This window comes from Micromys minutus (assembly GCF_963924665.1).
Source record: "Micromys minutus genome assembly, chromosome: 7".
In the NCBI taxonomy this organism is placed as follows: Eukaryota; Metazoa; Chordata; class Mammalia; order Rodentia; family Muridae; genus Micromys; species Micromys minutus.
Genome location: NC_137976.1, coordinates 35,275,600 through 35,290,702, shown reverse-complemented (window position 1 = coordinate 35,290,702; position 15,103 = coordinate 35,275,600). Strand labels below are relative to the sequence as shown.

At 34.9% G+C, this 15,103-nt stretch overlaps 2 protein-coding genes across 2 annotated transcripts; both read right to left on the bottom strand.

Annotated features, from left to right (window-relative positions):
• Positions 1-6,665: 6,665 nt before the first annotated feature.
• LOC308422543 (olfactory receptor 5AC1-like) lies at positions 6,666-7,583 on the bottom strand (the record flags this gene model as incomplete). Its single annotated transcript, XM_080919180.1, has 1 exon — positions 6,666-7,583. The coding sequence occupies one exon, from the start codon at positions 7,581-7,583 to the stop codon at positions 6,666-6,668; it is 918 nt and encodes a 305-aa protein (XP_080775306.1).
• Positions 7,584-14,182: 6,599 nt separating this feature from the next.
• Positions 14,183-15,103, bottom strand: LOC308422539 (olfactory receptor 5AC1-like; the record flags this gene model as incomplete). Its single annotated transcript, XM_080919176.1, has 1 exon — positions 14,183-15,103. One exon carries the CDS (start codon positions 15,101-15,103, stop codon positions 14,183-14,185), a length of 921 nt encoding a protein of 306 aa, XP_080775302.1.

Genomic DNA, 15,103 nt, shown 5'->3' with positions numbered 1-15,103 from the left:
ATTTGCACCTAACAAATGAAGAGAAACAACAGCCCTGATAAGAGTCTTTAATCTTCCCTTTGAAATTTCACAAGCCAGGCCTCCACCTTTTGCATTGTTCTCAACATTATCTTCCAAGTTCCCACAGAGCTCTTAACAACCCAATGGCTCTTCTAGCTCAAAGTTCCAAAGTACTACCACAGTTCTCCACAAAACATGGCCAGGTTGTCATAGGAATACCCAACAATGCTGGTACCAATTTGTCTTAGTCAGGGTGTCTATTCCTGAACAAAACATCATGACCAAGAAGCAAGTTGAGGAGGAAAGGATTTATTCAGCTTGCACATTCCACATTCCTGTTGACACCAAAAGAAGTCAGATTATTTCCTGCTGTCTTCTCCTCTTGGGTGTATCTCCTTCTTTTTGTTCTAGAGCTTTCAGCTGTGCTGTCAAGCTGCTAGTGTATGCTCTTTCCAGTTTCTATTTGGAAGCACTCAGAGCTATGATTTTTCTGCTTAGTACTGCTTTCATTGAATCTCATAAGTTTGGGTATGTTGTGCTTTCATTTTCATTAAATTCGAAAAAAAAAACCTTAATTTCTTTCTTTATGTTGTCCTTGACCATGTTATTGTTGAGGAGCACATTGTTCAGCTTCCAAGTGTATGTGAGTGTTTTGTTGTCTTTGTTATTATTAAAGACCAGCCTTAGTTTATGATGATATCTGATAGGATGCATAGAAGTATTTCAATCTTCTTGTATCTGTTGATGCCTCTTTTGTGACTTACTATATGATCAATTTTGGAGAAGGCATCATTAGGTGCAGAGAAGAAAATATATTCTTTTGTTTTACTATGAAATATCCTGTAGATGTCTGTTAATTCCAATTTGTTCATAACTTATGCTGGTTTTGCTGTGTCTCTATTCAGTTTCTGCTTCCATGATCTGTCCTCTGATGAAAGTGGGGTGTTGAAGTCTCTCACTATTATTTTTTGTGGTACAATATATGCTTTGAACCAGTAGGATTTCTTTTGTGAATGTGGGTGTCCTTGTATTTGGAGCATAGATATTCGAGATTGAGAGTTTACCATGATAGATTTTTCCTGTGATGAGTAAAAAGTGTCCTTTCTCATCTTTTATGATAGATTTTTGTTGAAAATCTGTTTTATTTGATATTAGGGTTGCTCTTCCATCTTTTTTCCTGGGATCATTTGCTTGGAAGGGTTTTTTTTCCCAGCCTTTTATTCTGAGGTAGTGTCTGTCTTTGTCTCTAAGTTTCCTGTATGCAGCAAAATGCTGGATCCTGTTTAAGTATGCAATCTAATAGTCTATGTCCTTTTATTGGGGAATTGTGTTCTTTGATGTTTTGATGTTAAGAAATATTATGGAATAGTTATTGTTGTTTCCTGGGGTTTTGTTTTGTTTTTGTTTGGTTGGTTGGTATTAGAGGTAGATTTATGTTTATGTGCTTTTCTTCATTTGGTTTTTTTTGCATAATAATTATTATTAATATTATCTTGCTTTTGTTGGCTATAGTTTCTTCCTTGTGTTAGATTTTTTATTATCCTTTGTAGGGCTGAATTTGTGGACAGATATTGTGTAAATTTGCTTTGTTCTGGAATATCTTGGTTTCTCCATCTATGGTAATTGAGAGTTTTGCTGGATATAATAACATGGGGTGACATTTCTGTTCTCTTGGGGTCTGTAAGACATTTGGCCGGGATCTTTTTGCTTTCATAGTCTCTGTTGAGAAGTCTGGTGTAATTCTCATTGGCCTGCCTTTATATGTTACTTGTCTTTTTCCCTTACAGCTTTTTGGATTTTTACTTTGTTCTGACCATTTGGTATTTTGTCTATGATGTGTTGGGAGGAGTTTCTTTTCTGGTCCAATCTATTTGAAGTTCTGTAGGCTTCTTGTATGTTTGTGCACCACTCTATCTGCCCTCTGAGAGCTCCAGGCATTCCAATCCAGGACCAAAGGTATGGTATGTAGCAGACTTACTGTGGGCTTGAGTGGGACAGTCTTTTGAAGTTGTTTATTGGAGCTCAGCTGTCTGTTGACAGGTCCTGAAACCTGATGACAGTCACCCAGTCCTATCACTGGTGGAATAGCACATGCAAGGGTGTTTTGGGGGTCCAGCCTTCAGCAATTAGGTCCTGAGTCTTGATGATGGTCACCTCGTCCTCTTGCTGAGCTGGAAGGGACCAGATACCAGAGTGCACCATGCTGTCTGCCCTCTGAGAGCTCCAGGCATTCCCTTCAGGGACAGATGGTAGGGAGTGTGGCAGGCTCCCTGTGGGCTCAGGTGAAAGAGTGTTCACAAGGTTGTTCTGGGGGCTCAGCCATCTGGCAGGTCCTGAGTCTTGATGGTGGTTATCTGGCCCTCTTGATGGACCAGAAAAGAACCTACATTTACTATTATAGAACATATTAGTCCATTTCTTTATAACTTAGTCTCAATCCTGTTTTTAGAGATGTAACCAGATTCTTTGCTCTAAAGGAAATCTAGGTCATCCTTACTCACGTCTATAATATCATGAGACAGGTTTAATAGTTTGCTATATTTTCTCTACCTCCTGAGATGCAAACTTTCATTAGAATGGTCCATTATGCTTGGCTTTTTTTTTTACAATGAGCAAAATGTACATGTAATACAGGGTGTAACCCAGAATTTGTCAATGTGTTCTTGGTGTGTAAGGATTGAGCATGACTTTTTGTTTTGTTTTGTTTTCTTTTCTTTTTTTTCTTGGACTTCATACAGTCTGTGAGTTGTTTCTGGGTCAGTACAAGCCTCTGGGGTTAGCATCCCACTATCAGTGACTGCATATTATGTCTGTTCTTTTGTGACTGGGTTATCTCACTCAGGATGATATTCTCTAGATGCAGCCATTTTCTTAATAATTTGGTTAAGTCATTGTTTCTGGTGGCTGAGTAGTACTCCATTGTGTAAATGTACCACAATTTTTGTATCCCATTTATCTACTGAAGGACATCTGGGTTCTTTCCAGCTTATGGCTATTATAAATAGAGCTGCTAAGAACATTGTGGTGCATGTATCTTTGTTGTATATTAAAGTGTCTCTGGGGTATATGCCCAGAAGTGGAATAGCTGGGTCTTCAGGTAGTACTATGTCCAATTTTCTGAGGAATCGCCAGACTGATTTCCAGAGTGGTTGTATCAGTTTACAACTCTACCAACAGTGGAGAAGTGTTGATCTTTCTCCACAACCTTGCCAGCATCTGCTGTCATCTGAGTTTTGGATCTTGGCCAATCTGACTGGTGTGAGGTTGAATCTCAGGGTTGTTTTGATTTGCATTTCCCTGATGGCTAAGGATGTTGAGCACTTCCTTAGATGGTTCTCAGCCATTCGATATTCCTCAATTGAGAATGTTTTGTTTAGCTCTGTACCCCATTTTTTAATAGGGTTGTTTGATTCTCTGGTGTCTAGCTTTTTGAGTTCCTTGTATACCTTGGATATTAGACCTCTATCTGATGTGGAGTTGGTAAAGATCTTTTCCCATTCTGTTGGCTGCCGTTTTATTTTCTTGACAATGCCCTTAGCCTTATAGAAACTTTGCAATCTCATTAAGTCCCATTTGTTATTCTTTGACCTTAGAGCATGAGCCATTGATGTTTTGTTCAGAAAATTTTCTCCTGTGCCAATGTGTTCTAAGGTTTTCCCTACTTTCTCCTCTAATAGTTTCAGTGTATCTGGTTTAATGTGGAGATCTTTGATCCACTTAGACTTGAGCTTTGTACAAGGAGATAAGAAAGGGTCTGTTTTCATTCTTTTGCATGCTGAGTGCCAGTTGGACCAGCACCATTTGTTGAATAGGCTGTCCTTTTTTCCATTGAATGTTTATGGCTCCTTTGTCAAAAATCAGGTGATTCATATACATGAGGGCTCATTTCTGGATCTTCTATGCTATTCCATTGATCCACGTTAGCATTTTTGTACTAGTACCATGCAGTTGTATTTGTATACATTTATGCAAAAATGTTTAAATTTTTTTCTTTGTTTTTTAAAATAAAGTCAAAAAATAATATCTAGAAGCTGAAAAGAACCCAGATGTCATTAAACATATTTATACATCTGCCTCTCGATATGTCATGTGGGTTTCTGTTTTATTGAGATTTCTTCACTTCTATTTCTCCGTTATCTCTTCACCATAGGCTACTAGCCAGCCTGTCTGCTGGCTATTAATGATTTTAATTTGTTGGTTTTTAAATTACTTAATACCTTCCTATATGTCTTATTTAGAATTTATTCTTAATTATTCAATTTCATATGAAGTTTCTTATGAAGCATCATTGCTCATAATATGTCATTAGATACTTTAAATATTTATATCCTTATTAATTCTAAGTTTTTTTATTATGTATAATTCTTAGTGGTAATACCTTCAATTATTTTGGCTGCTAATAGTATCAGACTAAGAATGTGCTGTGCATTTTTAAATTGGGGGGTGTATGCTTATCACAAGCGTCTCCTATGTAATCTGCCTATGGACACATCCTATGCAGCATTTTGTTTTTGCTTTCATGAATAGACTGCAGATTTTGTGTTTGGGTACCTGTGGGCTCTGGTCTCAATGCCACTGATGTTAAAATTCCAACTCCTGCTGCAGACAGATGACAGGTAATTTGGCCATTTATCAAGCAGCAGATTGAGAAGTAAATATTATGCTAACACTCAGAAGCACAAATGCTTAGATGCCACACATAGTTAACCTCAGCAGCAGAAAGTACATGACAAAGAAATAAACCCCTGACCATGTTTAGTGTTCAATTCTTAACAAGAGAACCAAAACATTAGTAGTAGTAAAGTATAAAAAATAGTTTCATGCATTAAAAGCCCAAGGACAGAAGCCCTCCTCCTTCTACAGTCCCAAACTAGGTGGCCTGGGTGAGACTAGGCAGTGGTGTGGCTCTCTGGCTATGGTACTTTCCTGGGGCTCCTAGAATTTTACACTTTATACTTTCATAGTGTTCCAAACCAAGTATTTATCTTAAATATGACTTATTTCACTGGCAAAACAAAAAACAAAAACAAACAAACAAAAACGTTTCCCACCATTATTCCTTCTATTATGAAACCCTCTGATGAAGGTTTTCATGATGTTTGAGTACAGAATGCCTGCACCCAAATGAGTTCCTACTGGAGATACTTCAAACACCAAAAAAATAAATTAATAAAATAAAATAAATAAATATACTGCTTATCACTAAAAAAAAAATAAAAATAAAAATAAAAAAAATAAAAAAAGAATGGTCCATTATGCTCTGCTTGTAGCACTTGAAGGCTTCTCTTGCCCAAAGTTTCAAACTATTCCATATTTCTGCTGCAAACAAATTCCAAAAGCCTAAGAAATTCAAGGCCAGATAATCACAGAAATATTAAAATATCAATTTTAGTCATTGCCTGGTGCCAATATTCTGACTGAATGCTTGTCAAACAAAAAAGAGGAACTATGGATTGGGGCCTATAGTTCCGAGAGAGTCCCTGTGTCAGGGCAGTCAGTGTGGCAGAACTTGATCATGTGAAGTACATTGCATACATACTCAGGGAGCAGATAACATGTGGACTCCAGCCCCGCTATATGAAATCACATCATCCAGATGAGTTGAACCTCATAAAAGTTTCCCAATCTTCCCAAGGAATGCCATTAGCTGGGAATCAAATGTCCATTGTCAGAGCCTATGGGACCATTTCACATTCACCACACAGTTCTGTTCTTTTTCCCTTCAGAAGGCTGAAAATGCACAATCATATTCTTAATATTGTACATTGTGAGTTTTGCAGCTGATTCACTTCAGATTGCTTGCCTCTATCTCATTTTTAACTCCCTGATAAATTATAAACCATCATGTCTAGAATGCATCTTAGCAACCCTGTTGAAACCATTGAGCTCAAGACATAAAGCACAGTGTACTGGTTTTCCTTACTTCAATGAGCTTCATTTGGAGACCTTGACTAGTAGATTTAACAAGATCATTGATTCAGAGCAAAAGAAATGTGCTAAAAGCAAAACATAGGTACAGGTGAAAATAAAAAAATTTTAAAAGACAGTCATTTTGTAAAAATTAATTTTTTCTTTTTATGCTACAAAAATTATTTTAATTTTTAATTCTACAACTTTGAGAAATTTTAATGAAGGTAACAAATTATTGTTCTATATTATTTTTCAATAACAAGAATTCTCAACTTTAAATGCTTAGGTGGTATTCCTTGTCACATGTTGCATAAATATTATTTATTAATGTACTGGTAAAATGACTCCAAATAATTTAAATAAACTTTCCTCAAGAAATTATTGGGAGAGAAAATAGGTTTTAAGCAAATCAGCCTGATTTCTGCAGCCTGAGACTGCTTTTTTGATTTAAAAACTGAAAGAGTTGTAATATAGATCATAAAACCAAAAGAGTAATAATTTAATGAAGAAACTAATGAAGTAAATTTTACAATGAGTATAAATCTCAAAACAATGAAAAACTCTGATTAGCTATTAAGGTCTTAATTATTTTATAACCATATTACTGAGACAGACATTCACAATCTAAATTTGTAATTTTTATTTAACTATACAAAAAATTTCAATTGTTGCAAAACACAAAATCAAATATCATGACTGAATTCAAAAAAAAGGAAAGGGATGTAAAAGGCCTTGAAATATTCAGAAATTATTTACTATTTAATGACTTTTCTCAATGCACACAAAACTTCCTTGTTTCTCAAGCTGTAAATAAAGGGGTTTAGCAGAGGAATAACAACTGTGTAGAACAAAGAGTACATTTTGTCCTGGTTTTCACCTGGTGCAGACCCATGACTCACATACATGAAGAGGAGGGTGCCATAGAACAAAGAGACAGAGAACAGGTGGGCACTGCAGGTGAAGAAAGCTTTTCTTCTGCCCTGCTTGGACTTCATCTTCAGGACAGCCAATAGGACACGAGCATAAGAGACTACAATGGTCACAGAGGTACTGATTTGTATAGAAGAAGCAAAAATAAAAATTACCAATGCATTAAGAGATGCATCTGTGCAAGAAATTGTATAGAGTGGCAATATTTCACAGTAGAAATGATCGATAACATTAGACCTACAGAATGTTAATCTGAATAATAATCCCACATGAACCATAGGATTTAGAAAGCCAATTATATATGATAAACTGATGAACACAGTGCAGACTCTTTTGGACATCACCACTAGATAGAGCAGTGGATTGCATATGGCTACATAGCGGTCATAGGCCATCGCTACCAGGAGGAAAATTTCAGTAGTGGCACTAAAACAAAAAAAATAATATTGGGCAAAACACTCACCCATGGATATTATGTCATTCTTATTTAAAAATTTCATAAGCATCTTTGGTGTCACTGAGGATGAAGTGCAGGCATCTGCAAAGGCTAAATTTCCAAGAAAAAGGTACATAGGTGTGTGAAGATGGGGGTCCTTCCAGATGAGAAAGATTAAGCCAAGGTTGCCCACCATGGTGGTGACATAAATGAGGAAGAACGCCAGGAACAGAGGGACTTGCAGCTCTGGACGATCTGTTATTCCTGTGAGAACAAACTCAGTCAGCAGGGTGCTGTTCACCTCCATCTCACCTCAGGATGCTCACTGCAAAGAGAGATGAGACAAAGAACACATAACTAAGAGTCTGTGAGAGTAGTACCAGGTCACAGTCCACATTCAGACATGTCAGAACAAACTCTTTCTGCTTTCAAAGCTTTTCTGAAATAGGGAACATTTTGTGAGCAGTGTTGATGCAGACATTCTATACTGTGCAATTATCTGAAAAGTAGACACATTGATCATCTGTATTTTATATGAAATTTAGAATGGTAAAAATCCAAAATACACTTTATACTAAATAAAAACATGCACCAGCTGAAAAATCTCATTGTATAAAGTATTGCTTTATATAATGACATTTTCATCCTCATTTAAAACGGATTTTGAACATGCTGACACTCTCCAGTTCTTTCTCTCCTCTGATGTTGCCCTTCACCTTCTCAAAAAGCATCATTCTAATTTTCAGTTCATACATATCTTCAAATATTCTTAAAAGAGAAAAATGAAGTGTACTTCATGTTTTATATATATTTGTCTATCATTCTAAGACATAAATAAGTCAGGTAATAAGATGGCAATTTAAAACATTTCTGATCCTTCTATCCTTTTCAAATATGTTACCTGATTATTTATTTATAAAAATAATCACCAACTTTTAATAATTTTTATGTTTTTCAACAAAATACATGTAAAAACATTAATTCATTTTGTTATTTTTTTAAACATACCTGAATTAAAGTATCATGATTTGAAGTTTGTTACAAAGAACATGTTACTCATGTGTTAATCCACAATGTTGCAATCACATTTACATATACAAACATATGCACACAATTTATTTACATATTACTGGTAGACCTAAGATTAGAGCTGATCAATTAAAACTATCAGATTTTTCATGTTCACATAGATACGAATATCCATGGAGTCTTAATGCAAATACAGCCAAATGTGTTTCCTACCAACATATACTTTTAATTTTTTAAAGCCTAATTAACAACGTCTTTGTAGAATTATTCAGTAGCTTCCTATCTATATCTGTGGTTTTAATAAACTATTTTTTTCAAATAATTTGCTTTGCCGTTTTAAAAGAAGTATAAGCTAAAACTTTTGCCAAAAAAAGGAAATGAAACATCTTAGAATAATAAATGTAAACAAATTCAAATATTGTAAAGAAAGTAGCACAGGTTATCTTTTATTACTTCATTTCAATTAAACTATAAAAAACTATTCTGTGAAATTAGCTCACTCCTGACTTTACTAAAAATAGAAAATGTAGATTTGCTTAAATTTTTACTAGATGCTGAAACATTAGCAGAGTAAAAATCACAAAGAGAAATTTTATTTAGTCACAACATAGAGGTTCATCACATGGACTCTTATATATTTGCGTGATTGAGCTCAAATCTTTGGTGTATAAACATATCTGTGATTCGCGGAAATTTTGAAAAAATAAACAGAATAACAAAATGTTTCATATAGCTTTTCAGGACTCCAGTGTGTCCCACTTGTTAGATAATTTCCCTAAAAAAATATTTACACTAATGATTTTCATGCAGTTATTGACACATTAGAACAAATTTTTGGTAATGCAGTTGTTAAATTATATAAAGGGATAATATTAATTTTCTTACCAAATTCTTATGAAAGTCTCTGCAAGCATGTATACAAGAACACATGACAATATTCAAACTTGAGAAAAAAAGTATGTCCAAAATGTCCTTCTCATGGCAATGGACTTTAAGAAAAGAAGTTTTTATGAGGTTATTTATCTACTTCAATCTTATTTTAAAGTCAATGTTAAAACTCCCTCAGTGCAAACAAAAACTCCCTATAGAATAAAGAAAATCTGCTGAGTATTGATTATTATTCAGCTAATTATTACTATCATACCTGTTACAATGGTTCTGCATAGTCTTGCATGTTTTCTAAAACCAAAATATTAAAGGTCCGTTGTAAATAAGTATTTACTCCATTGACATTCTTAGGTATTTTACAAGCAATTGACTCAATAACCATTTCATAATATTTGGAAATATATTTTATTAATATTAGTATGGATATTACCACCTTGAAAATCATCAAAGGTTCTCATAGCATTTCATATATTGAACAAGTATTTATTAATTCATATTTATTTTATACTGTTCTCCCACTGAAAATAAATTTTATGGAACCATATGACATTTCCAGAATGGATACATTTCTCACATATAAAATCAGCAATCATAATGTGACTTACTGTAACCAAATATTAGAAAATATTTAAAGCAAGAAAAATACATAAATACTCAAAGAAAACAAATTGTTTCTATCTCACTGTAAATATTGAAAGCATTTTTATTCAAACATCTTCAACCATCTGTGCATTCACCACTTTCCATCTGTGTATATAGTATTAGTATATACTGTTAAAAACGAAATGATTTTAACATACATATACTTTCTTGACACAATAAGTGACTTATTTTCCAATCTCTTAACTTGAAAATTCACAGGGTTATACTTCCTGGTAATAAAAATTTTGTGAAAACATTCCCACACCGAAGTCTCAGAGAACATTGGAGAAAGAGCAGAGACTGATTTAAAGAGTCAGAAGATTAGGGATTTTGCTGTGAGGTTGAATCTCCTAGGAAATTCAGAAGCAACACCCATAAAGTCTCAGCAGCATGCCAACCAAATGCGAGCAGAGTCAGAATGACATCAACAAACATGCCAAACTGGATGGAGAAAAGCCCATGAGTCTAGCCCTCCACAAAATGCTATGAGAAACTGAGCAAAGCTGAGCTCAGAAGTGGTCTTCTCCAGGGAAGAGCACACCAATTGGTTGTCCACTGTCAAATGATCAGCCACCCAGAAGGTCCATATGTTATAACTTTAATATATTGTATTTATATACATATATGTGTACAATGGTAATATTTGAAAAAAGATGCCATGAATTTGATGGAGAGTAGAGATGGGTATGTGGAAGTGTTTGGAGGAAGGAAAGGAAAGAGAAAAATATTGTAATTAAATTGTCTCAAAAAAGTCCTGTCTCTCATCTTGAAGTCTAAAAATATATACATTTGCAATACATACACACACACACACACACACACACACACACACATACACACACACACATTTTGAATGTTGTCTTACAATTTTGTCATGAGACTATGAGTTTGAGCATTTGAATCACATATCCAAAAGTAACATGTTTTGCTTTCTTATGCAAGCCAAAGAAAATCAACAAACGATGTCTGCATATATATGCACACCTGACCACATATCTGTATTTGCATAAACAAAGCACAAAATACCATGACCCACATGTATTTGGAAAAGCTCTAAATTTATTAAAACCAGAAGATTATAGTTGCATGTATTTAATAAGTACAAATTGATATTTTGATATATGCTTGCAGGACTTCATGATTAGCCATTGTCAGCACATTATGAAACCATCAAACAGTGTCTTCTTATTGCCCTGAAACCTTCTTCTCTAAACAGAGACTTCCATAATCTGTCAACTCTTCAGACTCTAATAGCTACATATCTACCTTTGTTTGTGTGTTGCATTGTACCAGATTCTGCATTTATGTGAGACTAGGTAGCACTGGTCCTTCTAAGCCTGGGTCATTTCATTTAGCATATAGTTCACATTCACCCACATTTTTCTCAAAGAGCACAATTTCCATACTTTTAATAATATTTTTTGCATGTGGACCTCATTTTCTTATCTATGCACCCACTAGTAGGCATGTAGGACACTTGAGTACACTGGGCATTGTGAAAGGTAAAACAGTGGACATGAGCGTGCAGACATCTCCCTAGAATCTTGATACTGTAGATCTGCTTGTTGTTTTTGGAGCCAGTTTCATCCTGTTTGGAACATGCAGTCTTGGAGATTCTGCCTCAGAGATGTTGACCAAATAAACATTATACTTCTTCTTTTTTCGGCATAGAAAACCAACTGATTCTGTTTTGTTCTTAACACCAAATGGAACACTCTTGGCTTTAAGACTTGTCTAAGCAAAGGCCAATAGTACTTAGAGAAACACATTCTTTTTTTTTTAACCATGATTATTTTATTAGATGATGAGAAAGAATTTGAAAAAATTTAGCACCCTTTCATGGTAAAAGTATTAGAAAGATCAGGTATCTAAGGCCCATACATAAATATAATAAAAACAATGTGCAGCAAACCAGTAGCCAACATCAAACTAAATGGAGAGAAACTTGAATCAATCCCACTAAAATCAGGAACTAGACAAGGATGCCCAGTTTAGTCTCCTCCTACCTGCAAAATTTATAATTTGCTTGTTTTAATAGCTATATAGTATGGCATTATGTAAATGAACTACATTTTCATTATCCATTCTTACATTAATGGATATCTGGGTTGTTTCCAATTTCTGGTTTTACAAATAAAAGTGCTATGAACATAGTCTTCCATGTGTCCTTGAGGTATGATGAAGATTTTTTTTGTGGAGAAACACATTCTTAATCAGTTCCCTCTCAGGCAAAGTAAAGTCTCTAACATACATTTCCAGAGTCAAATGGGAAGCTGTAACTGCTGTCAAATGATGGAGACACACAATGGTGACTTGAATTGCATTGGAATTGTTTTCCTTATACATAAATAAAGCTGCTCATCTCTTTTGAAACAGAATGTAGTTAGGAGAGACTTTAAATGAGATGTGTGCTGTTCACTGGAAATTTAACATAACTCTGTGGAAAAAAACAAATTTTATACCTCAAATTTTCCACTATGGAACATATTAGGCCATTTTTTTATTTTTATTGGTTCTTTTATTCAATTACATTTCAAATGTTATCCCCCATTTTGGTTTCACCTCTGCATACCTCCTACCCTATGATCCATTCCCCCTGCTTCTATGAGAGTGCTCTCCCACCTACCAACTCCCACCTCATCTTTCCTACCATTCCCCTATAGGGGTTCATCAAGTCTTCACAGGGTCAAGGGTCTTCCCTTCCATTGATAGCAAATAAGGCCATTCTCTGTTTCATATGTAGCTGAAACAATGGGGCTCCTAACATGGACTCTTGAGCTGGTAGTTTATCCCTTCGGAGCTCTCAGTCTCAATAGAGTCTTTTAAGGTGCCACCAGATTCTTTTCCATACTATACTGTGAAAAACCTCTAGGTCATCTAGTTTCACCTCTGTGTAGTATCATGAGGCAGGCTTAATTGTGTAGTATATGTTCTCTGTCTCCTGACACTGAAAACACCTATCAGAATGCCCTGTTATGCTCTGTTTATAGTACTTAAAGCTTTCTCATCCCCAAAGTTTCAAATTATCCCATATTCCTATTGGATACGAGTTTCAAAGGCCTATGAAACACAAGGATAATCACAATACAACACTGTCTGATGCCAATCTTCTGTGTGACCTGCTTTCTGTAAAACTTGAAGCATGGATCTGAGGTTGCAGTTTCTGCAAAATACAGTCCCCTCACAGGCCATGGGCAATTTTAAAACAAGAAAGCACATTGCATACACACTCAGGAAGCAGAGTATAAATAAGAAAAGGGGTGGGGCTATAGAAACTCAAGGTCTGCTGGTACTGACTCACCTCCTCCAGCAAGCTGCAAATACTGCCACCAACTGGGGATTAAGTGTTCACTGTCAGAGCATATAGGGTCATTTCACATTTACTACAACAGTGCTGTTCTTTTTTCCTTCAGAAGTTTGAGTAAACATTACAATCATGTTAGCAAATATTCTACATTATGATTTGTGCAGCTGAAAGGTAAAACTTTTTCTATCTTTCTCATATTGTTTCAACACCCAGAGAAATTATAAACAGTCATAGCAACAACATTCCCTGCTGATGCTGTTGATTTCATGTGACTCAAGACATGAAGTACAATGTATCTGTGTGCATTACTGCTAATGAGCTACGTTTGGAGATCTTGACTCCTTGGTAGATGCAACCATATCTCTGGTTCAGAGCCAAAGAAACAAGTAAAAACAAAAGATAGGCATAGATTAAAAAAAGACAGTCATTTTGTAAAAATTTGAAAATCTTTATGTTCTATTTCAAATATGTTTATTTGATTTTTAATACTTTATGATTAAGAACTTTTGATGAATGTAAAAAAAGTATTTATATCTTTCAAATTACTCTTATATCTTAAGAAATACTCCATCTAAGTGCTTGAATGGTATTCCTTATCACATGTTGCATAAATACCATGCCTATATACTGGTAATATAATCACAGATTATTTAAACTATTTATATAAATATATAAATAAAGAATTGTTTGAAAGAGAAAATAGATTTTAAACAACATAAGTTTGCTTTTTAATAAAAGTAATTTCAAAGATATTTAATATAGATCTTAAAAACAAAACTTTGTCAATCTAATGAAGAAATTAAAGAAGTAACTGTCCAGGTGAATATGAATTTTAAAATAACAAATAATTAGATTAGATCTTAAGGTCTTTGATAACTATTTTATAATTATACTACTGAGTAACTCACAATCTAAGTTAGTATATTTTATTTAACAATATGTAAATTTTCTCTTGTGTGCAATATATCGGATAAAACAATACAATATATTTCAAGTGAGAGAAAAGGTAATAGAACTATTCTGAAGTACTCTTAACATGATTAACATTTTACGAATTTTTTCAGAGCACCCAAAACTTCTTGGTTCCTTAAGCTGTAAATAAAGGGGTTTAGCAGAGGAATCACAACTGTGTAGAACAGAGAATAAATTTTATCCTTTTGTTTACCTGACCCAGACCCAGGGCTCACATACATGAAGAGGAGGGTGCCATAGAACAAAGAGACAGAGAGCAGGTGCGCACTGCAGGTGAAGAAAGCTTTTCTTCTGCCCTTCTTAGACTTCATGTTCAGGACAGCGAATAGGACACGGGCATAAGAGATTACAATAGTCACAGAGGTGCTGATTTGTATAGAAGAAGCACAAATAAAAACGACCAATGAATTAAGAGACGCATCTGTGCAAGAAATTGTATACAGTTGCAAGATTTCACAGTAGAAATGGTCAATTACATTGCATTTACAGAAAGTTAATCTAAATAATAATCCTATATTAAGTCCACAGTTTACAAAACCAATTAGATATGACGTACTAATTAAGACAGTGCAGACTCTGTTGGACATCACCACTAGATATAGCAGTGGGTTGCATATGGCTACATAGCGGTCATAGGCCATCGCTACCAGGAGGAAAATTTCACTTGTTGCACTGATACAAAAAAAGTAATATTGGGCAAAACATTCTCCCATGGATATTATGTCATTCTTATTTAAAATATTCATAAGCATTTTTGGGGTCACTGTGGTTGAAATACAAGCATCTGCAAAGGCTAAATTTCCAAGAAAAAGGTACATGGGTGTGTGAAGATGGGGGTCCTTCCAGATGAGAAAGATTAAGCCAAGGTTGCCCACCATGGTGGTGAAATAGATGAGGAAGAACACCAGGAACAGGGGGACTTGCAGCTCTGGACGATCTGTTATTCCTCTGAGAACAAACTCAGTCAGCACGGTGCTGTTCACCTCCAT